General features: G+C 52.2%; 1 protein-coding gene across 2 annotated transcripts; it reads left to right on the top strand.

The window, feature by feature from the left end:
• The first annotated feature begins 3,718 nt into the window (after positions 1-3,718).
• On the top strand, positions 3,719-17,465 carry C19H16orf89 (chromosome 19 C16orf89 homolog). 2 transcript variants are annotated; one of them, XM_075995061.1, is made up of 8 exons: positions 3,719-4,168; positions 7,549-7,698; positions 8,694-8,844; positions 9,872-9,989; positions 11,295-11,427; positions 12,359-12,463; positions 14,749-14,835; positions 17,104-17,465. In XM_075995061.1, exons 1-8 carry the CDS (start codon positions 3,961-3,963, stop codon positions 17,232-17,234), a joined length of 1,083 nt encoding a protein of 360 aa, XP_075851176.1. In that variant the 5' UTR covers positions 3,719-3,960; the 3' UTR covers positions 17,235-17,465. The 2 variants fall into 2 exon arrangements, with proteins under 2 accessions (XP_075851176.1, XP_075851175.1); XM_075995060.1 differs by having other exon boundaries at positions 3,721-4,168; positions 11,292-11,427.
• The last annotated feature ends 5,449 nt before the right edge of the window (positions 17,466-22,914 follow it).

Here is a 22,914-nt window from a genome sequence, read left to right as displayed (position 1 = left end):
AAGCGGTTCCCTGCTGAGAAACGTTGACAGCACAGTGGTGAAGCCACCTCATTGCCCCCCGCCCTTGGCAGCTGCCCCAGAACCCGCAGAGCCACCACGCAGACCCGTGTTCCACCAACAGATGAGGCAGCGCCTCCTCCCTTGATAAGAGCCCTCGGGCAGCACCCGAGAGGCAGGGCTTGTGTGATGATGTGGCTCCTCTGTCCCCAGAACTCAGCTCGGGGCTTGGCACACTTCTCACCTGCCTTTCACAATAGCCCTGTGACCCGCCTTCTTAAGGATGAGAAAGTAAAGGTAACACCCTGAGCCAGACCTTGAAACCTGAGCGTTCAGCTGGAAAGGAAGAGTAAATATGCACAGATGGGAGGGATGGGCAGTCGCTCTTGGGCAGCAGCATTAAACCTCCAGTGCTTGAGAGTCCTCTGCCTCCAGGTTGCATCTGCTGGGGAATGAGGCTGGACACTCCTGTGATAGGATGGGCGGGAATCTGGGACCTCAGCCTCGGGGCTCCTGGCTCCCACTTGACCTTGGGCAGGTCATTCCCCATCGATGTGCTTTCCTCACCTGTGGATTAAGGTGGCGAGACCTCCTGGCTTAGAGAGCCTCTCTTGCTCTGATGATCTAAGATTAGGACCAGGCACCATGGTGATGACAAACCAAGAGCAGATAGGTGAAGCCTGGGTTGGGAAGGAGTTGCAGTTCTGTCTCTAGGGAGAGAGGGGCTGGAGGCATCGCCAGGGAGGACCACTTCAGCACTGGGCCAGCCTCACTTGCCCTGCTCGCTCACTCGGTGGCCATGCCACAGGAGATCCGGTCCTCCTAATGATCGAGGGGGTATCGATACGTCACTTAACCCCCTCAGAGCCTCAGATTTTGTTCAAGGTGGTTGAGTGCCCCCCTCATGGTTTGTCTTAAGGATTAAATGAAGTAAGGACAATGACAAGCTTCCCCTGGAACATGTGCTCTCAAGGGTGCACCCAAGGGGGAAAATTGGTTCTTGGGGAGCAAAAAAAAAATCTCATTCTTGTTACATATAAAGCACAGACATAAATACAGTGCACAAGTTTACAGTACACCTACTGTAGTAAAATTTCATGGAGGGGTGCATGAGGAACCCTCATGCACAGCCATGGGGATGTAAAATTGTCCAGCCACTGTGGAAAACAGTCTGGCAGTTCCTCAATAGTTTCAGCATAGAATTGCCACATGATCCAGCAATTCCATTCCTAGGGATGTAACGAAGAGGATTGAAAACAGGTTTTCAAACAAAAACTTTTGAACAAATGTTTATAACAGCGCTACACACTAGAACAGAAAGAAAACAACCCAAATGTCCATCACCAGATGAATGGATGAACAGAATGCAGGCTACCCATACAATGGGATATTCTTCAGCCATAAAAAAGAATAAAGTACTGATATGTGCCACAACACGAATGAAACTTAAAAACATTATCCTGAGTGGGAGAAGCCAGACATAAAAGGGCATACATTGTAAGATTCCATTTGTACAAAATATCCAGAACAGACAAATCCATGGAGACAGAAAGTAGATCAGTGGTTGCCAGGGACTGAGGTGGGGGATGGGGAGTGACTGCTAATGGATGTGGGGTTTCTTTTTGGGGTGATGAAAATGTTCTGGAATTAGTATAGCCATCACAACTTTGCAAATATACTAAAAACCACTGCAAAATTGTACACTTTTAAAGGGTGAATTTTATGGTATGTGAATTATATCTCAATAAGCTTGTTATTTGAAAATTTTCAGGAATAAAATGTCTAAAAACACTCCAGGGGTAGGAGAAAGGGCAATAATGAAGTGAAAATGTTGAGAAACACTGACGTAGAGTCCACAAAGAGCATTAAATACACATTTTAGTGTTTTAGTGTTGTTATTTTTATTATTATCACATATCTGTAATGTTTTTTGTTTTTTTTTAGACACCTAGGCTGGAGTGCAGTGGCAGCATCATAGCTCACTGCAGCCTCCAACTCCTGGACTCAAGCGATCCTCCTGCCTCAGCCTCCTGAGTAGCTGGGACTCCAGGAGCACATCGCCACACCAGGCTAACTTTTTAAATTTTTTGTAGAGATGGGGCCTCACTATGTTGCCCAGGCTGGTCTCAAACTCCTGGCCTCAAGTCATCCTCCTGCCTTGGCTCCCCCAAAGTTATAATCTCTTAACTGAAGCCCTTGGAGTCAGATATGTCTCTGAATTCAGAAGTTTTTGGATTTTAGAAAGATAACATGGTAGGCCAGGCACGGTGGCTCATGCCTGTAATCCTAGCACTCTGGGAGGCCGAGGTGGGTGGATTGCTCGAGGTCAGGAGTTCGAAACCAGCCTGAGCAAGAGCGAGACCCCGTCTCTACTATAAATAGAAAGAAATTAATTGGCCAACTAATATATATAGAAAAAATTAGCCGGGCATGGTGGTGCATGCCTGTAGTCCCAGCTACTTGGGAGGCTGAGGCAGTAGGATCGCTTGAGCCCAGGAGTTTGAGGTTGCTGTGAGCTAGGCTGATGCCATGGCACTCACTCTAGCCAGGGCAACAAAGTGAGACTCTGTCTCAAAAAAAGAAAGAAAGAAAAGAAAAGGAAAGGAAAGAAAAGAAAAGGAAAGGAAAGGAAAGGAAAGAAAAGAAAAGAAAAGAAAAGAAAAGAAAAGAAAAGAAAAGAAAAGAAAAGAAAAGAAAAGATGGTGCACATATACATAACAGTCCCAGCAAGGTTTGGGACAGCATTCCATAAAGCAACATCGAAATTTCTGCAGGGAAACAGATGTGACCACACTGATGTGTGAGTGAAATAAATGGGGCCTCTAGGTCCTCACTGTCTGCTACGACTTGAATGCATCCCCCAAAGTTCACACTCCGGAGACTTAATCCCCAATGCAACAGGGTTAAGAGGTTGGACTTTTAAGAGGTGACTAGGTCAGAGGGCAGATCAGGTTCCAGGACTGAGGGGCTGATGCTGTGATTGCAAAAGTGGACTCCTGATAACCACGTGAGTTTAGCTCCTTCCCTTCCCTTTCTCTTGCCCTTGCACCATCGGATAACACAGCAAGAAGGCCCTCCCCAGACGCAGCCTGTTGATCTTGGACTTCCCAGTCTCCAGAACCATGAGCCAAATACATATCTTTTCTTTATAAACTGCTCAGTCTCAGGTATTCTCTTGTAGCAGCTCAACACAGACTAAGACAGTGTCCAGTACAGCCGCTACGTGCAGCCACCAAGCCCTTGAAATGCGGACACTGTGCATTGAAACGTGCAGTGAGTGTCAAATACCCATTTCAAAGACTTAGTATGAGAAAAATGGAAATTAATCATTTTTATATTGAAGACATGGTGAAATGATAACATTTTAGATACATTGGGTCAAATAAAATAGATCATTGAAATTAATTTTACCTTCTTATTGCTGTTTATTAAGATGTGGCTACCAGAAAATTCTGGAGGACATTCATGGCTTGCCCTTGTAGTTCTCTGTTTCTCTTGGCCGGCGCCTCTCTCAGGAAGCTTGCCTCAGCTCAAGGTAGGTGTGCCCTCAAGTGAGTCTGTTCCGAATTTATTTAAAACAAACAAAATAACTTTGCTTTCAGGGCTTTTTCAGGATTTCTGAGTTACAATTGCTATTGAAGATCAAAGATCCAGCCTTTGACCTGGAGAACGGGGGCTAAGAAGCATAGGGTGGGCCCCTCTCCCCAGCCCGTGGCCAGTGGGCTCACGCCCAGGACTGGCCTGAACGCCACCCCTTGATGACAGCCCCCTGAAGCCAGCCGCCCTTCCCAGAGCCCTTTGCCCAGGCCACCCCAGACTTCTGGGCAGTCCTGCCTGACTGCTTGTCTGCAGGTCTGCGGGGAAGGCGGGGAGGAGGAGGCGGGAGGAGGGCGTGCAGAGGCTGTCTGGCCCGCCACAGATCTTGGTGTTGAGTGTGCGACCAGCCGGGAGCAGAGGCCAGCCATGGCCAGCCGGGGGCTGATGCTCCTGCTCTTACTGATGGCACTGCCACCACTGTGGCCCTCCTCCCTGCCACGGCTGGACACCCCAGAGGGTAAGGCCACCATTGCGGGCCTGATCCTGTCTGCGCTGGAGAGAGCCACCTTCTTCCTAGAGCAGAGGCTGCCCGAAATCAACCTGGATGGCGTGGTGGGGTTCCGGGTGCTGGAAGGTGAGTGAGCCCCTGTTCCCCTGGACTGGCCCCTGCGAAAACCTGCTCTCTGCTTGGTCCCCACCCTGCTCTGCACATCCGGGAGCTGCAACCTTCTGGCCCCGGAATAGCCTGCTTTGGCTCTAGGGAAAGAGGAGGTGGGGGGGGGGGGCTTGCTCTTGTGTCCAAAATGATCTGGCTAAAAATGTCAACATTGTTGAGGTTGAGCAACCCTCACCTAGACAAACACCAGATATTTATACTTTAATTCCCTTCAAAATGAATCCTAATGACTGAAAGATTAGCCCGACAGAATGGAATTTCCTCCCTTATGAACGGTCAAGCATGGTTCCTTCTTGACTTGGGAAGCAGACAGACAAGACATGGTCAGCCTTGAGCATTCTGGTACGTTACCCTTGGAAAGCTAGGAGAGGTCAAGGAGAGAGATCTCACAAGCAACATGGGAAAAGATTTGGAAATTATTATTCTCTGGGAGGGAAATGATCCATTTGACAGCGTCCCCCCCAGACATGCCACAAACACGGGGGGCAGGGAGCATGTCACTTTAACGGGGACTTGGAGGAGGGCCCCTCCCCTATCAGGAGGGCAGCTACAGAAAAGACCGGGGACCCCTGAGGTCAGGTTCCAGCCCCGCTTCCTCTGCTTCCAGCCAAGCCTCTGAAGGTTCTGTGAAAACAGCCAAGTGTTTGTTTCTCTTTGAGAGACATAAGATCCCCGAGAAGGAGGCTGGACACAGGCCAGGCTAAACAGGGAGACACACACGCGCACACACACACGTGCACACACACACACACACTCCAGAGTGGCAGCCAGCCCCTCCCGCAGACCACCTGACCGTAGCGGCAGAGCCCCCAGGCCTGGTGCCGGCGGGGCCATGGGCAACTCTGCTGCCGGCGCAGTTCTCCGCCCACCCAGGTTCAGGGGAGCAGGCCCCGGGACAACCTGCTCCCTCTCCGTCACGTGGCCTCCCCAGTGTCCCTTCCCCACCCCTGGAGAGCCCCAAGATCCTGCCCCTCCTGCCAGGTGGGGGCCAGGCCAAGGCAGGAGACACACCCAGGGTGCCGGCACTCAGCCCCAGCCCTGTCTCTCGACTGCTCGGGACATGAAGGACAGCCATAATCTCGCATTACGGGCCGGCTTCCCCACCAGCCCGGCGGGCACCGTGCTGAGGGTCCACGGGACTTTTAGGGACCCATGGAAATGTTTTCTTTCTTTTAAAATAAGAAGAAAGCAATGAACTTTTAAATGGAAGAAAACGTTTTAAAATATAATAGAAACGTACTCATCTTTATACCGTCAGATCTATGCGATGTAATCTGGCGTGTATCTTTCTAACAGAGGAAGGGGCCCGTGGGGGTTGAGAAGTGGCCTTGCCAACAGGTGCTCCCTGGGCACCTGCCGAGCGGTTCAGAGGTGAGGAAACTGAGGCACGGAGTTCAGGTGCCTCCCAGTGCCTCACAGCTAATGGGTGGTGGGTCTGGAGTTCAGATCCACCTGGTGTACCAGCCCCCGGGGACCAAGTGGCACTGTATTGACTCGTGTCCATCCTTGGTGGCCAAACACAGGTGTGTTGTCCAGGTGTGCCACAGGTGTTGAATAAGCGCTCGGGAAACCGAGGGACAGAATCTTGTCACCAGCAGCCCAGAGGTCTGTGGCTCCTTATGGAGACAGATGGGAGGGACAGGTGGCTCCCACGGGGACAGGTGTTCCCGGGTGTGTGTGACAGCACAAGCTGCTGCTGCCAGGAGCCTGGTGGACACTGGCACGCCCTGCGTGCATCACATGGGCTACTCTGCCACCTTCTCTCCACACCCTGAGGCCGAGTGGACAACAGTCACGAACTCATGACTATTGTCCACTTTGTACCGATAAGGGGGGTGGTTCTCTCAGCCATACTGGGCAGCATTGACCGGCAGCGTGGCCCCACGCAACAGCCCCAGACCGGCTGCCCCTCCTGAGAGCCTCAGTGACCCTGGCTCCCCGCTGCTCACGTCCCCACCATGGCTCCACACCTTCCCCTTGTGAGAATCTATGGCTGTGCAGCAGATGCCCCGAAACACAGCTGCTTACAACAGTGACAGCAGCCAGCTGCCCCCCAGGAGGGGGCACAGGCCGTGCACGCCGCCCAGATCACGGCTTCGGAGCCGCCCGCCAGGTTCAAGTCCTGGATCTGCCCGCACATCAGCCCTCCAGGTGGATGCGGGTACCACCTGGGCTCACGTGTGTCACGTATGGCGTCACACCTGTAGGGCTCCACACCTGTTGGCTGTTTGTGCTTCCATCTGCAAAAGCATCAAGTGTTCTCAACTAAGGGCAGCAACTCCCTCAGCTGCCTCTTTCTGAACAACGGGCGCTAGGTAGGCAGGCTCCGGTCCGCTGGACTTTGTTGACCCGGAGCGGGCACAGGAGGAGACACTGTGACGTGCCCCGGCCCCTCCCTACCGGCACTCCCAAGCCTGCGCTTCCTCCTGAAGCTTTGCTCGGGGAGGGAGCCAAGAGCGTGGGGGTAGCAGCACCTGCAAGACTCCCTCGGCATCCTCCTTAACCTAGTCCACTGTCTCTCGCGGTTTCTATCTGAGGGTGGCCACCCTACCTCCTCTCTCACCCCTCAGCCCTCCGCTGAGGCCAGGCCTCACACCCCCCCACTTTCTGGCCACCTCTTGTCCTCTCTCTCCCCATCACCATTCTCTCCCACCCCTACGAGGCCACTGCTAGCCCACAGGGTATCTTTGTGGGAATTAGAAAAAGGCGCCCCCCTCTGTAAGTCACTTGACTGCCATCTGCTGGGAAATTGTCTTAATACATGGCCACACCCATGATATGAACGTATCACCCTTTTGTGCAGTGCACAGCCAGCACAACTGGACGCAGTGGCTCTCCACCCTGCAATCTGAATCCCTCCCTCATCTTTCCTCGTGTATAGCAGACCCTGAGTCTCCTTAATTAACACGAATGGCTAAACTGTATTAAGTGCTGACTTTGCACTATGGACAGCACTAAATCCTCCCTGCACACCGTTTAACCCTTCCAACACCCCTGCAAGAAGTAAGGACTATCCTTATCCCCATTGCGCAGATGGAGAAAGTGAGAAGGAGGGAAATGAAATGACTCTCTCTGGTTACACAACAGGAAGGATTTAGAGTCAGGATTTGAACCCAGTCCCACCTCCAGAAACCAAGCACCTTCCACCACCCTGACCCCCAGCCCGCTCGCCCAGATCAGCCCCACAAAGGCCCAGCTTCCAATAAGCTCAGCAAATCCCGCCCCCTTGTGTGCTGGGGAGGCAGGGAGGCCCACAGTAAACGTTACAACTTAGGGTATTTTTTCCCACCCACACGGCTTGTCAGACAGTGGGTTGAACCAGTTCTGCTCCCTCCCAGGGCAGCTAAGAAGCGTCCAGGTGGAGTGGGCCCAGGACGCCCTGCTGCAGCCGCTGAGCCTGCGCGTGGGGACGCTGGCCGCGAAGCTGGAGTCGCTCCTGCAAACTTCCATCTTCTACCTCAAGCTGAGTGACCCCGAGTACCTGAGAGGTAACCGCACGGGCGGAGCCCCACTTTCCAGGACATCTGGGCATCCGGGCACATTTCCTGGAATAGCCCAGTGCGGGCTCCTCCTGGTGCAAGGCAGGGTCAGGACAGTCTGTAACCTGCTTGTCACCTGTCGGCAGAGCAAGCCTCAGGCAGACCTTGGGGACATTCGCTCATCCTTGACTGCAGACTCCGATGACCCCCCGCCTGTGCAGAGGGGGTGGGAGGTGGCAGTGTGTCTCCTCTCAAGCTCCCGTCCAAGCTCGGGGCCTTCGTCCTAGACCAGAGTGGAGGGTGCAATCTGGTCTGTCTCAGAGGGGGACGTCCAGGTGGCAGGCAGTGCAGCCTGGGCACACCAGACGCTCGGGTGTTGCCGGCGCCTCTCTGTGCCTTAGCACGTGGGAGCCTCGTTCCTCGCCGGCCTCCGGTGACCCAACACTGGCCTGAGTCGTTCTTGGTGCGGGTCGGGGGACACTCATAACACCAGTCCCTCTGTGCCGGTCCGACCCTGTGTGCACGGTGAGGGGGGACACCATCAGCCAGGCCACACAGTGTCCGGTCACACAGTGGCCCGGCTGCAGGTGAACACACCCCAGCCCCTCCTGGCACGGGCTGGCCTCCCTGCAGTTGAGGTCCCCCCAGGCCTGGTCCCTGGCACCATCCTGGCCCATGTCATTGTGAAGAAGCCCCTTGGCTGGGCGTCTGTTTTGTGAGAGCTCCACTTTCTCTCCAAACCCAGCTCCAGACAGGACCGGCTCTGCACGCGCTGAGCTCCCGTGGGTGCAGTAGGCTTAGTCGAAGCCTGTCCCAACACTGTTCCTATGGATTAGGGGAGGAAATGTGGGGGGTATGAAAAGGAGCTTCTTGAGTGTTTCAAAACCAACCGGGACCAGTGGGCGGGCGGGGTTTAGCGCTCCAGGTGTGCGTGGGTGGGTGGGGGACACCCAGCTGCATGGCCGGAGCCACAGCACCCCCAGTCCTGCCTCTCCTCCCGCCAGAATTCCAGCCCACCCTCCTGCCCGGCTTTTGGAAGCTGCCCCGTGCCTGGACGCGCACCGACGCCTCCCTGGTCTACCCCACCTTCGAGGCCGAGGACTCGTTCTCCGAGGACAGCAGTGACGCGTGCCTGGTGGAGCTGCTGGGAACCCGGTAGGGCCCCGGGATCGCCCCAAACCCTCCACGTGTCCCCACGTGCCCCAGCCCAGTCCCAGGGTTTGTGCAAACCCAGGCGAGGCTCACGGGGTGGGGCAATGACCCGGCCCCACAGCGGGTCCTTTTGCAAACCTCGTCTGAGTGCACCCCTCCAGCGCGACTTCCTGTGTTTCCCTTTGTTCCCTGGATAGAGTCCCATCTCCTTGATGCCCTGCTGGGCGACCCCTGGGCCTCCTTTCATCCTCTCCGGCCTCCCTCCACTTCAAAGCCTCTGCTCCTCCCGCCTGCCCTCACCACCCTTCCCCTGCGCCTAAGTCACGGGCCCTCTCCAGTACCAGCGCCTCCAGAGCTGTCCCTGACACACACACACACACACACACACACACACACGGCGGCCCCCTGATGGGCTCTGCTGCACTCTGGGAGCCGTGGTGCAGTTTGCAGGTGTCTGGGGGGCTGTCTCCCCACGGCTGCAGGTCCAGGAGGCAGGACTGAGCCGACCTTGGCTGACCGGTTTACCCAGCCGCTGGGTGGGCTCAGGGCCAGGCCCTGGGCAGAGTGGCCACATCCTCTCTGCGTCAATCATGGAGGGGTGTTTGGGCCAGGGCATGCTGGGCCCAGCCCTGTTGCCTGCCTTTTCTCCAGGGCGGGCCAGGCGAGGGAGGAATGAGCAGCGTTGAGCTGGCCCCCGGCCGCCTGGATGCAAGTACCCGCTTTGGGGTCAGTGCTGGGAAAGACGTTATTGGAGAGTCCCATGGGGCAATGGGAAGTCTCAGGCCCTGGGGGCTTCCCCAACCCAGGATGGCTCCAGCGTCACCCCCGCTGTGCTAGGGGTGCCAGCTGGAGCAAGTCAAGGTGCAGGACACCTGTATTTGACCTGGCAACCCTGTGCCTGGCCGGGGGCCTGGAACCTACTGGGGATTCCAACAGCTGGTGGGGAGGTCACAGCCCAGGGGTGGGGGGAGTGGGCACAGGGCGAGGGATGGGGCGCCACCCTAACAGCCCGGAACCACTCTGCCCCCAGGAATGACAGCAGCCAGCCCTGCGGGCTCTCAGACTCCTGCAGGGCCCTCATGACCAAGCCGGGCTGCTCGGCCTACTGCCTGTCCCACCAGCTGCTCTTCTTCCTCTGGGCACGGATGGTGAGTGCCGAGCGCCCAGCCTCTCGGGAAGGGGCAGGAGAGACGAAGGGGGCGGCTGGGGCATACCTCCATCCTGCTGTTGGATGCTACCCCTCTCGGAATTTATTCACAATTGCTATGACAAAATGACACAAAGGAACAACTAGATTGATATATCAAAGAAGCTAGCCTCGTATTAGTTTGCTTGTATTAACCGCATTTTAAAAAACAAAATTGAATTTGTTAGAGGAAAAAGAGGGCGAGGGCTTAAAGGTGTGAACCCGCAGGCTGCAAAAGGAGAAGGTTCCTGGCAAGCCCGCGCCTGGCTCTCCCAACGGTCCCCGAGAGACCAGGGTGCACATCGCCCCCCTGGGGCCTGTGGGGCCGGGCATGAGGCATAGTCGTGTTCTGGATCAAATCTAGGCGGAGGGTCCGTCCTTGGGGTCCTGGGAACTAAAGCCTGGCTTTAGGGGGCCTGGGGGGAGCCCAGCCCCACCCGACCCCCACCTCTCCAGCCTCCAGTGATCTTCCAAGCCCAAAAATAAAGATAATAATTTTAATATATATATTTCTTTATATAGAAAGGTAGGGTTCATGATCTCTACTCAAAAAATGTTATTCAATATCCAGAAGTTCTTAGCTGAGAAGGTACTCACTGTCCTTGTTTGATGGGAGTTTTAAATTATTATTATTATTTTTTACAAACTGTGACAGACCAGTATTTTTGTAAATACAATAAAAATCAAATTACAAGGAAAATTATTTTACTAGAGAAAACAGGTAGAAAGTTAATCTGACCATGACTGCAGAAATTTCTGAACCCTTTTCTGAACTCCTGGCCTCCCTGGTGTGGGGTAGCGACCCGCTGGGCCGGGGCCCACACTTTGAGTAGCACGGATGCTGCCCGTGGAGCGAGTCCAGGTTTAGAGCGTGCTGCCCCCTCGTGTCGCGGGCATCGTGTCGGGCACCTCCTAGCCGTGTCCTCCACACACGCCAGAGCCCAGCTAGGGCAGCTCCTAGCGGCCTCACCCTCTCCCAGTGAAAACCCCCGAGGCTCAGAAATGTTGATCTGGCAGGCCAAGGCCACGCAGCTCCTGAGTGGCAGAGCTGGGACTGCAAGCCAGCCCTCTTTGACCTCCAGAGATGGAGCCCCAAGCAGGCTGGGAGTGTTGTGGGGGGGACGAAATCCCAGGAAAAGGAGACACGACCTGCCCCCGACACAGCCCCATGCAGGGCCGTCTCAGAACTGCAAGTCTCGGCCCATAACAGGGTGTGTCTGTCGCCTGTCACCTGACTGCCTCGTGTCCGGTGTTTGTCCCCCAGAAGGGATGCACCGAGGGGCTGTTCCGCCAGAGCCAGCACTACATCGACCTCTTCTGCGCCAACATGATGGACCTGAACCGCAGAGCCGAGGCCATCGGATTCGCCTACCCCACCCGGGACATCTTCATGGAAAACAGTGCGCCTGGCATCTGCCCTCCCTCGGGACAAAGCAGCAGGGTGTCCGTGATTGGGGCTCGTGTGTTCGCACACGCACACAAACACACACACACACACACACACACACACACACGCACACAGAGTTGCCAGATTAAGCAAGTAAATAGAGTGCTAAGTTAAATTTGAAATTCAGATATGCAACTAATACATTTGTAGGGTGAGTTCATCCCAAATATTGCATGCGATGTACTTACACTAAAAAATTGTATTCGTTGTTTATCAAAAATTCAAATATGGGCCGGGCACGGTGGCTCACGCCTGTAATCCTAGCACTCTGGGAGGCCGAGGCAGGTGGATTGCTCAAGGTCAGGAGTTGGAGACCAGCCTGAGCAAGAGCGAGACCCCGTCTCTACTATAAATAGAAAGAAATTAATTGGCCAACTAATATATATAGAAAAAACTAGCCAGGCATGGTGGCGCATGCCTGTAGTCCCAGCTACTTGGGAGGCTGAGGCAGCAGGATCGCTTGAGCCCAGGAGTTTGAGGTTGCTGTGAGCTGGGCTGACGCCACGGCACTCACTCTAGCCTGGACAACAACGCGAGACTCTGTCTCAAAAAAAAAAAAAAAAAAATTCAAATATAACTGGGCATCCTGTATTTTACCTGCCACTATGTGACAGCTTCCTGCCCCCAAAGGCTCACCCCATGGCAGAGCTCTGGACAGGCACACGGACTAGCTGACTGCCAAACAGACCCTCAAAGCCATGGAGGTGGGGCTGAGAGGGAGCCCCTGGGTGGCTGCTCCTGGCTGCCTCCTTCCTGCAGCCCGTGTTGAAGGCCCACCTCTTGGCGCTGCCCCGCCCCGCGGGAGGAGGCAGGTGGTGTCCTGTGGCCTTGGGGAGGGGGAGGAGGTGGGCAGGCCTGCAGAGCCCCCCTGTCTTTGCTTCCAGTCATGTTCTGTGGAATGGGAGGCTTCTCCGACTTCTACAAGCTCCGCTGGCTGGAGGCCATTCTCAGCTGGCAGAAGGCGCAGGAAGGATGCTTCGGGAAGCCTGGTGAGCTGTGCTCCTGCCCTGGCTGCGAGCGGGAGGGTGGCGGGGGCTGGGTTTCTATGCCAGGTGGGGAAACAACGCATTGGTATCAGGGGTGCTGAGAGATTTGTGACATGCATGTGCGTGCACACACAGACACACACAGACACACAGGTGGAAATGGGCTTGGAGCCTTGGGAGCCAAAACTCCGCAGGATGGAAGGCAGTCTTGCTGGCCCCCTGCACTTCCTTCGACAAGTATTCCTGCAACAAGTATGTATCAAGCCCTGCGAATGTGCCAGGCACCCTCTAGGCTCCGGGAAAAACCAGTGTCCTTTGGAAAAGAGACAGAAACCACCTGAACAAACCAATAAGGGAAACAACCGCAAGTTCTGGTAAGAGCCGTGAAGGTGACAACAGGCTGAGAAAGAGGAGCGCACAGGGCAGGGTCTTTAGGTCGGGTGGTCAGGAAGGGCTGAAGTGACACTTGTCCAGCTGTGTGACACTTGGCAGCTGGTTCTCTTTGGAGTGAGTCACTTCACCTCTCTGAGCCTCAGTTTCCCTGTCTGTAAATAAACGTGCATAAAAATATCCCTTCCTGAGCCATGAGGGGAGCAGACACAACACACGTGAAACCGCCTGGCCTGTCCCAAGTGCAGGGAAAGTGCCGGCGTCCCAGCCGAGCAGCTTGATGCTCTAAGAAGCAAACACTTTTGAAATAAGAGAGTCTGTTTTTAAAACAGAGTTTATAAAGTGAAGATTCCTAAGCCCCTGGAACTATAGAATCAGCAGTCTGGGGGTCCTGTAGAACTTGCGTTTTTTTTTTTTTTCACTGTTATTACTACTTTTAATAGATACATAGTAATTGTACGTACATACGGGTACGGCGTGATATGTCCATACATGTCTACAATGTGCAATGATCAAATTGGGCAAATTAGTAGATCCATCTCCTCAAACATTTATCATTTCTTTGTTTTGGGAACATTCAAAATCTGCTCTTCCAGCCATTTGAAAATGTACAATAAATTGTCGTAAATTATAGTCGCCCTACAGAGCTATAGAATCTATAGAATCTATTCCTCAAACCTAGCTGCACTTTGATGTCTGTTAACCAATCTCTCCCTATCCTCCCTCCACTTCCCAGCCCCTAGTAGCCACTATTCTACTCTCTACTTCTATGAGATCAACTTTTTTGCCTTCCACATGTGAGTGAGAACATGCTACATTTGTCTTTCTGGGCCTCACTTATTTCACATAATATCCTCCAGGCTCATCATGTTGCTGCAAATGACAGGATTTCATTCTTTTTTATGGCTGAATATATTTCATTGTGCGTATATACACCACATTTTCTTTATCCATTCATCTGTGGATGGACACTCAGGTTGATTCCATATCTTAGTTGGCGTGAATAGTGCTGCAGTTTACGTGGGCGTGCAGATATCTCTTTGACATACTTATTTCCTTTCCTTTGGATACATACCCAGAAGTAGCATTGCTGGATCCTAAGTTTTGAGATCTATTGCACAGCAGGAATGACCACAGTCAATAATAATGTGCTGTATGTTTCAAAATATACAGTGGTGCAATCACAGCTCACTGCAGCCTCCAACTCCTGGGTGCAAGGGATCCTCCCACCTCAGCCTCCTGAGTAGCTGGGTCTACATGGGCATGCCACCATGCCCTGCTTGTCTATATGTTTTAAGTGGGGAATTTAATCCATTTACATTCAAGGTTACTGTTGACTGGTGAGGACTTACTCCTGTCATTTTGTTAATTGTTTTCTGGTTATTTTGTACAGCCTTTGTTCCTTTCTTCTCTTACTGTTATCATTGCTATTTGGTGGCTTTCTGTAGTGATCAGGTTTGATTTATATCTCGTTCTTCTTTATGTATCTGCTCTACCAGTGAGTTTTATACTTTTTGTGTTTTTGTGGTAGTGATTATTGTCTTTTTGCTTCCAGATGTAGGACTCCCTTGAGCATTTCTTGTCAGGTTGGTCCAGTGGTGATGAATTCCCTGGGTTTTTCTTCGTCTTAGAGGACCCTACGTTTTTTTAACTAGTGCCTCCAGCCAGTCTGATGGTGGGCGTTTGGAGGAAGACAATTTGAGAAATCATCAGATGACAAATTTAGGTTACGTGGCTATGTGGAAGGATCTATAGACTGTTGCAGGAGGAAACTTCTGGAAGAAGATCTAAATTACTTGAAGTGTTGTGAGGGGGAAGAGGTCTAGTGAGTAACATTTAAAAATACATCTTGGGGAAAAAATCCATCTTGAGAAGTTCACCTTTTGCTCTTCTCCCAGATGTTAAAGATGAAGAATTATCTAAAGCTATTCAATACCAACAGCATGTTTTGAGACGCGTGAAGAGGCGAGAAAAACAATTTACAGGTAATGAAAATACCCAAGGGATCGTCTTAGCATGAAACTGAGACATCCTAGCACAACGGAGGCCTGTGCTCATTCATTCTCTTTTATACCCAGGTTTCCCTCAATGTGAAAAAAGGCTCCTGGCATCACCAAAGGGGCGCAAGTCAGAGGGCCTTCATGTTTAGGAGGTGGAGGGAAGGGCAGACGTCTCTGATGGCCTCCTCTTAGAAAGTGGGGAGTCCAGAGATACTGCCCCCACTTAAAAGAGAATAAGAGAAATTTCCATTGTTGTTGAAAATCACAAAGATAACTGTTCTCAGCCAAGGTCTGGTCAGGAAAATAGAACCTACATTGATAACTTCAACAGAAGGAATTTAATATAGGGAACTTGTTTCAGAAGTGTTGGAAGAACTAAAAACAGAAAAAATGAGAAAACCCAGAGATTAACCATTGCAGCAAGCCACGCACTACCCTCCCTGGAGCTGGGGGGACAGCAGAGGGAGGTGGCATTAGCAGCCCCTGCAGGACAGGGTAAGGAGGAGACATATAGAGGAGGCAAAAAACACACTGGCTTCTCCCCTGCGCCTCCTGTTGTCAAACCTCACTGCAAGCCAGTGGGCAAGGCAGCCTAGGAAACATAGTTTGGAGGGGTCTGCCTGCTGGGGTTTGGAGGCAGGAAAGGCATGGGGGGACCAAGAAGGGAGAGGGGACTTTGATGCCAACTTCTTTTATTAATAAAAAGCAGGGAGGGAGGCGGATGAGCCAGCTCCTGTCAGCTCCTGTCCGACATATGCCGGTAAATGACTCCGGTAACTAAACACTTCTCCCTCGACCCCCTCTGTCCTCATTGTCTACCTGCCGGGAGACGGGAGAGGGAGCAGAAGCACAAATTCCCTGGGTCCATTTTGTAGCTGCCACCGAAGGCTGTGAGGGAAAGGGAGAGGAGTTCTCAGGAGACTTCCAGAGGCCCCTGCCCTGGCGAGGCCTGCCTGAGCCACCGCGAGCTGGGGCTGCCTGTGGCTGGGGTGGCTGGGGCCTGCTATGCACTCCCCTGGACAGATGCCCCTTCCCTGGAGCCCGATGGCCTGACACAGGACTGTGCTGAGGCCAGGGAGGGAGCTGCAGAAACCCCAGAGCCCAAGGCCTTTCCTGGGACCCCTCCAGGTTCACCCGCAGCTCAGCAAATTGCCTGCGAGTGGTGCGTTCATTCCCGCACTTGTGACACACAGCCATGGAGCAGGAGGCAGCTGGCAGAGAGACAGACTAAGGGCACAGAGTTTGAGGTCAGGCTGTCTGGGTCTGAATCCAGCATCTGCCCCTTACTCGCTGTGGGAGTCGCTCACCCTCTCTGAGCCTCAGTTTCCTCATCTGTAAAATGGGCACCAAACCATGCCCCTTTCATAGGGCTGCTGGGAATTAATACCTGATCCTCGTGCAGAGTGCTGTCTGTGGCATGTGGTGTGTACAGTAGGCCACCGATACTCGTAAACTGTCGGGGTTAGTAATTCAGCACCTTGAAATCTGCATTTCCCTCCCTCCCAGGGACCTGTCTGGGGTCTTTCCCTTCTCAAGGTCTTTCAGCAGGGAGGAAAGTTGTCCTGGCTCCCTCCCACCTGAGCACGTAGGTTGTGAGGCCAAAGGTGTGCAGCCCACTTAGAGCTCAGAGAACTAAATACATCCGGGGAGATACCGTGTCAGGCAGGGGCTCATGCCTGAGACTCCCACTCCATGAGCCGTGAGGTCACACGGGACTGGACAGGCCAGAGGTGGCTACGAGGAGGGCCACTGGGGTCAGGAAATGAGCTGTGGAGTCACCAGGGCCAGGGAGCTCAGCTCTGCACCCTGAGCCTCAGTTTCCCCATTTTAGAAGGTCTTATGCAGGATCTGAGACAAGGTCTGTCTGGCGCATGCGGCTGATTCAAGTAGGCCATCGGGGGGACAGGCTAAGGCCAGGGGGAGCTGGACGAGGGGGTGATCTCAGGTCAGATCCCACCAGAGGTGGGGGTGGGAGGGGGATGGTTGGAGCATAAATTGCATCCCTGAGTTACCCCCTGAGACCGGGCGGCCGGGCTTCTGCATCCCTGTGTGAGTGAGTCATTTGGGAGGGGGCATAACCCAGATGCAGAAGGGAGCCCTCCCCAGCCCAGCAAACGGAGTCTAAGCGGACACTAAGGCGTCCACACGGCGCCTTGCGAGTTGGCGTGGTGACATCTGAAAAGCACTCACACTGGAATCGTGTGGAAGGGTCAAGGTCGCCAGCGCCCGGCACTCACAGGTCTCTCTCCACAGATGGCTGCTCCACCCACAACACAGCCACGGCGGTCGCAGCCTTGGGTGGCTTCCTCTGGGTCCTGGCAGAAAACCCTGCAGCACGCGGAGCACCGCGGCCGTCCACACGGGCACCGCCAAGCAGCCACTGAGGCCACGGCTCCAGCCTGCGGTCCCGAAGCTGAACAGACCCCTCGAGTCTGTTCCTTCCTTAGATTCCAGGGTGGGGGGGTCACATCCCAAGAAGGAGGCAGCTGAAGAAAGAGACGGGCACAGCTGCCCAGGTTCACATCGCAGGTGGTTTGGAAGCCCCGAGGAAGCAGGGCCAGCGAGTTGGGAGAGGCCCGGGGGGTGTGAGCAGATGAATAAACTTAGAGTGCAGTTGACCCGGAGTTGAGTCTTGTCCCTCAGCCTTGAGGACAACCTTGGACAACCTCTAGATCTCTGTTTCAAGTCTCCAGTCCCACTCAAGGATGCCCACACACTGGCGTCTATAAGGCTGTTTGTTCAGGTGTCAACCACGACATCTGTCCCAGTGGAAGAAGGAAGGTCTATGAAGAGAACAGTCTGAGTCATGAGCTGGAACTCGAGAGATGACCATGAACAGCAGCGAGTACTAACTTCTATATCTCGTGCAAAGAACTCTACAGGGCCGGGCGCAGTGGCTCACGCCTGTAATCCTAGCACTCTGGGAGGCTGAGGCGGGCGGATCACTCAAGGTCAGGAGTTCGAGACCAGCCTGAGCAAGAATGAGACCCCGTCTCTACTAAAATAGAAAAATTAGCCAGTTGTGGTGGCATAAGCCTGTAGTTCCAGCTACTTGGAAGGCTGAGGCAGGAGGATCATTTGAGCTCAGGAGCTACGATGATGCCACTGCACTCTAGCCTGGGTGACAGAGAAAGACCGTGTCTCAGAAAAGAAAACAAAAACCAAGAACTTTCTCATTGCCAGGCCATAACAAAACCATATCCCAGAGCTCCCAGGAATGTACCCATTCAACAAACATATCCAGCCTACACCAAGCTCAAGTCCCTTGCAAGTCTCTCCTGTCTTTCTGGAATGCTCAACCCTTGATGTCCACGTGGCTGGCTCTCCATTTTCCTCCCAGTTTTTGCTCAAATACCTCCTTTGCAGAAAGGCATTGCCTAAATTCCCTACAAGCACCACCAAAAAAAGTACATGCCCACAATCTCTTGCAATATTATTCCCAGGCAAATACCTCTGTCAGGTAGATAGCAAGGGATTCCAGGTCTCCTAGGGACAAAAGTGGGTGCTGTTACCTTGATACAATTGCCCCACCTGGGAAGAAGAACAAGGGGTAGCCCCAGGCCCCCATCTTAGTCCTACTCTACCCTAACCCTCTCCTGAGCGACTGCCATACCTGGGGGAGCAGGGAACACCCTGTGAATCTGCCAATCATAACTTAGTGTGACAGCTGCAAAAGAATGCAAAGGACATTCTAGCCCAAAGCCAAGCAGCATAGGGACCACAGAGACGAAAAGTGACCTAGAACACCCCGAATGCATAGTAATGAAGCGCCCAACTGTCCAAAGTGTTTCCGTGGCAATGTCTAAACCATGAGGGAGCCCCAATCTGGGCTCTATGCAACAAGACTGAGACCGTAACCAACCCCGTTTTGACCTTCCTTTTGCTCTCCCTTTGCTGCGACAGTGGGCGGGGTCATCATCCACAGCACACGTATCATGCTCCATAAACCTACACCTTGCTCTTGCTCTACAATCCTTTCTTTCTCTCCTCAATAAACCTCATTTTCGTGCTTGCCTTACTTTGGCGTGTCTGGCCATTCTTCAGCCACAGGTGGGCCAAGAACCGACACTTCAGACTAAAACCTGACACCTCTTCTATTCATCCAGTAAATACAGACTGAGAACCTACTGTGCGCCAAGCATTGCTTTGGGTATGGGAGATGCCACTGAGAACAAAAACAAGAATGTGTTCCCTTCTGTTAATTCCAGAAATATCCGTGAGCGCACACTGTGTGCCAGACACTGTTCATAGGGCTGGGACATAGACGTGGTCTCTGCCTCCAAAGATATGACAGTGGGGGGACATAGGAAACAGTGGTGATCAAAGGAATCCATCGTATGATCGAGCAAGATGGGTGCACCACCTAAGCTTTTACTGATTCTTTCCCTCACTTGATAAATTCATACCAATGCATAAATGTTCATGTTCAAGGTTAGTGAAGGAAATACAAATATATTTGCTATACTCCACACCCTGTTGGAGCTTAGCGCTCTCAGCCAGAATCTGCCAAGTGCATGAAAAAGCTGAAAAGCAGCAGGAGGGGCGTGTTCAGAAAACGCATGCCCCAAAGCTGAGCAGAGTGCACGAGCTCCCAGGGGAGCGTGTGTGGACACTGCCCACAGACTGAACTCTAACCCCCTCTGCAGTATGTCTATAGCATGTAAATTACATCTTAACAAAACTACTTATGTTGGGGTTCAGGGTCGGTAATCTTGTCTGTTCTCAGTTCTTGCTGTGCTCTTGGCCGAAGAATGACAGGATTCCCCAAAAGCAAGGCGAGGGGGAATAGGAGTTTACTGAGGAAGGACAAGGTAGGGTTACAGAGCAAGAGAAAGATACGTTCGCCACAGAACGGCAACCAGATCCCTCTGTGGCAACAAAAGGACTCTGATTATGAGCTGCGGTCCTGTCTTATACTGTCCGGATTGGACCCCCCTAGTGGGTCAGACATCACCACAGAACTGCTTTGATGGACAGTTGATGACATCTATTAGCCTGTGTTATTCTAGGTCACTTTCCAAATCCTATGTGCCTGGGCTGCCTGGCCTGTGGCTGGGGGCTCCCCTGCATTCTTTAGCAGATTAGCAGGGGTTCCTCCTTCTTCCCAGGTGTGGCAGTTGCTGGGGCAGGATTAAGGTCGGTCAGCCCCAGGGCAAGGCACCCACTCTGTCCCTAAGAGAGTCTCCCTTGCTATTTACCTAACACTTAAAAAAACAAACCTTCCAGTGACTACTTTTTTCCCTTTGGCTGAAATCCAAACTCATGTCCCTGGAGGCCTCCCTGGAGGCTCTGGCCCCGCCCGGCCCCTCCACCTCACATTCACCCCACGCCTTTGTCCTCGTGGGTCTCCCCTTGAGAATCTCAGCTCCACGAGAGCAGGCACCAGACCGTCTTCTTCAGCAGTTTACTCAGCAGAGCACACAGGGGGTGCTCAGCCCTGCTCAGTGTACAAATGATGGCAGAACTCGGATAAGGACATTAAGAGGGAACAAAGGAATGCCAGCTGAAGAGCAGGCATGAGCAAAATAGAAAGGCCCAGGCTGTTAAGTGCTTTGGCTGGAGCTGTGGGTTTGGGCTGCTCGGTCCAAATGGAGAGTTTCCATGGCACCTGTCATGTGCTTAGAACAACTTGGCAAAGCAGCAAGAAACCTCAAAGCAGGGAGAGGACCAAAGTCAGAACTCGCCAGAGACTGCCTGCTCCTAGCTGACGTAGAGAAAAGAGGACCTCCGGAGGCAGAGACGTGGGCAGCAGGCCTGGGCTTATGTGACTATTTTTAGCAGCCTGAATGCAAAGATCGGAAAAACATAATCTCTCCGCAAGACTATATTTGCGTCATGCCAGGTTGTGTAACCCTCTGAGAGGAGCAGTCATTTCAAATGGGGTCAGCTGAAGTGAACTATAGTTAGTTCAAGCATCAGAGCTGCTCTTGGTGACCCTTTTGAGGTCCCTGACTGTATTAGTTTCCAGAAGCAAGGTGTCAGCAGGGCCACACGCTCTTGGAAAACTCAAGAGAAGAATCAGTTCCATACCTTTTTCCCAGTTCCTGGCAATCTCACCATTCCAATCTCTGTGGATCCGTCTCTCCTGTTCTTTTTTTTTTTTTTTAGAGACAGAATCTTGCTCTGTCGCCTGGGTTAGAGTGCAGTGGCATCGTCACAGTTCACTGCAGCCTCAAACTACTGGGCTCAAGCAATCCTCTTGCCTCTACCTCCTACCTGAGTAACTGGCTAGGCACATGCCACCATGCCTAGCCAATTTTTTTTCTTTGTTTCTTTTCTTTTCTTTTTTAGCTAATCTTTTCTATTTTCAGTAGAGACATGTCTGGCTCTTGCTCAGGCTGGTCTCCAACTCCTGGCCTCAAGAAATCCTCCCAGCTCAGCCTCCCAATAGTGCTAGGATTACAGGTATGAGCCACTGCACCTGGCCTCTCCTGTTCTTGTCAGGACACCAATCAAGTTGGATTTAGGGCCCACCCTATTCCAGTATGACCTCAACTAAATAATTACAGCTGCAAAGATCCAATTTCTAAATGACATCACATTCTGACGTTCTGGGAATGACATGCATTTTGGGGGACATGAGCCAACAGTACACTGACCCTCATCAGGCACTGGCTCAAAGGAGCAGTGGCTCAAAGAGGTGCCTGAGTTCAAGCACTAATAGGGCTGATTGTGGACAGAAAGGGGCTGGCTTGACCCCTATACCTGTGCCCCCCATACCTGCAGTCCAAGCCAACTAGATTTGCCACAGCTCCCAGGGTGGCCCATGCATTGCACTGGCTCCAAAACACCACCTAACCCTGAACAAGAGGCCTGAAAAGAAGTATCCTCTTGAAACTTAAAGCACATGCTACAAAATAGCTGGCACTCTTACCTGGGGCCAGCTACATGGGCTGGCTCAGAAGGGTCCCAGGCTTGCTTTTAACCTTTGCTCTCACCACCTTGAAATTTTCAATAGCTTTTTTAGCAAGGTGTCCCACATTTTCATTTTGCACTAAATCCCACAAATTATGTAGCTGGCATGCCTGTCCTCTTCAAAAATGACAAGGTCATGAAAGACAAAGAAAGGCTGAGCAAGCCTTCCAGATTAAGGAAGGCAAAAGAGATGTGACAACTAAATGCAACTCCTGGATTAGGGGAGAGAGAGTGAGTGAGGGAATAGCTATAAAGGACATTACAGGGATGTCAATGGAAAAGAAGACAAACTCTGTAAAATAGTTTAAGTATGTGTATTCTGAGCCAAATTTGAGGACCATGACCGGGAGGCATGCTCAAGAAGCCTTGAGCAAGTGGACTTGCTGTGTCTGGGTTACAGTTTGATTTTATACATTTTAGGGAGACAGGGATTACAGGAAAAGTCATAAGTCAATACATAATAGGCATACATTGGTTTGGCCCAAAAAGGTGGGACATCTCAAAGTGGGGGTTTACAGGTCATAGGTGGGTTTAGGGATTAAGGAAGGACATCCCAAAGCGGGATGGGGGCGGGGCTTACAAGTCATAGGTGGATTTAGGAATTCTTTAGTTGAAAACTGGTTGGAAAAGTTAGCCTTTGTCCAAAGACCAGGAATTAGAGGAAAGGAATGCTTGAATTAAGATAGGGTATTCTATCCTTCATGTGATGCTGTACCAGAATCAGGTCAGGAACTAAACCACATCATAAAAACCTGTTTACTGAGATTTTTATCATTTGTAAGCGTGACTCACCAGCCCCTCTTAGAAAAGAACTTTTTTGGGGCAAAGAAAAAGATCAGAATTTAGTCCTCAGGGACAACTGACAAAATTTTGAATGTGAACTGCGGATTAGATAAACAGAACTGTATCAATGAGAAATGTTCTGATTTTATCCCTCCTATGGTTAAGAAAACGCCCTTGCTCTTAGAAGATACATAGTGAAGTATCGGGGTAAAGGGTCGTGATGTCTGCAATTTGGCTGCAATTGGTTCTGGAAAAAAAAATGTGTATGAATAAAGTACAAACGACAAAGTCCATGGGGCAAACCTAAACAACTGGCAAATGCGAGTAAAAGGCACACGGGAATTCTTTATGCCATCCCTGCAACTT

This window comes from Microcebus murinus, chromosome 19 (assembly GCF_040939455.1).
Source record: "Microcebus murinus isolate Inina chromosome 19, M.murinus_Inina_mat1.0, whole genome shotgun sequence".
Classification (NCBI taxonomy): domain Eukaryota; kingdom Metazoa; phylum Chordata; class Mammalia; order Primates; family Cheirogaleidae; genus Microcebus; species Microcebus murinus.
Note: the sequence above shows the minus strand (reverse complement) of the source record. Positions and strands in the feature narration are given on the sequence as shown.

What these genes read in the sequence shown, in the direction of transcription:
- C19H16orf89 (XM_075995060.1), top strand. Translation starts at nt 3,961, where the DNA reads ATGGCCAGCCGGGGGCTGATGCTCCTGCTCTTACTGATGGCACTGCCA. An exon ending in GGGGTTCCGGGTGCTGGAAG is followed by an intron (nt 4,169 to 7,548) that starts GTGAGTGAGCCC and finishes GCTCCCTCCCAG; the next exon opens with GGCAGCTAAGAAGCGTCCAG. An exon ending in TGACCCCGAGTACCTGAGAG is followed by an intron (nt 7,699 to 8,693) that starts GTAACCGCACGG and finishes TCCTCCCGCCAG; the next exon opens with AATTCCAGCCCACCCTCCTG.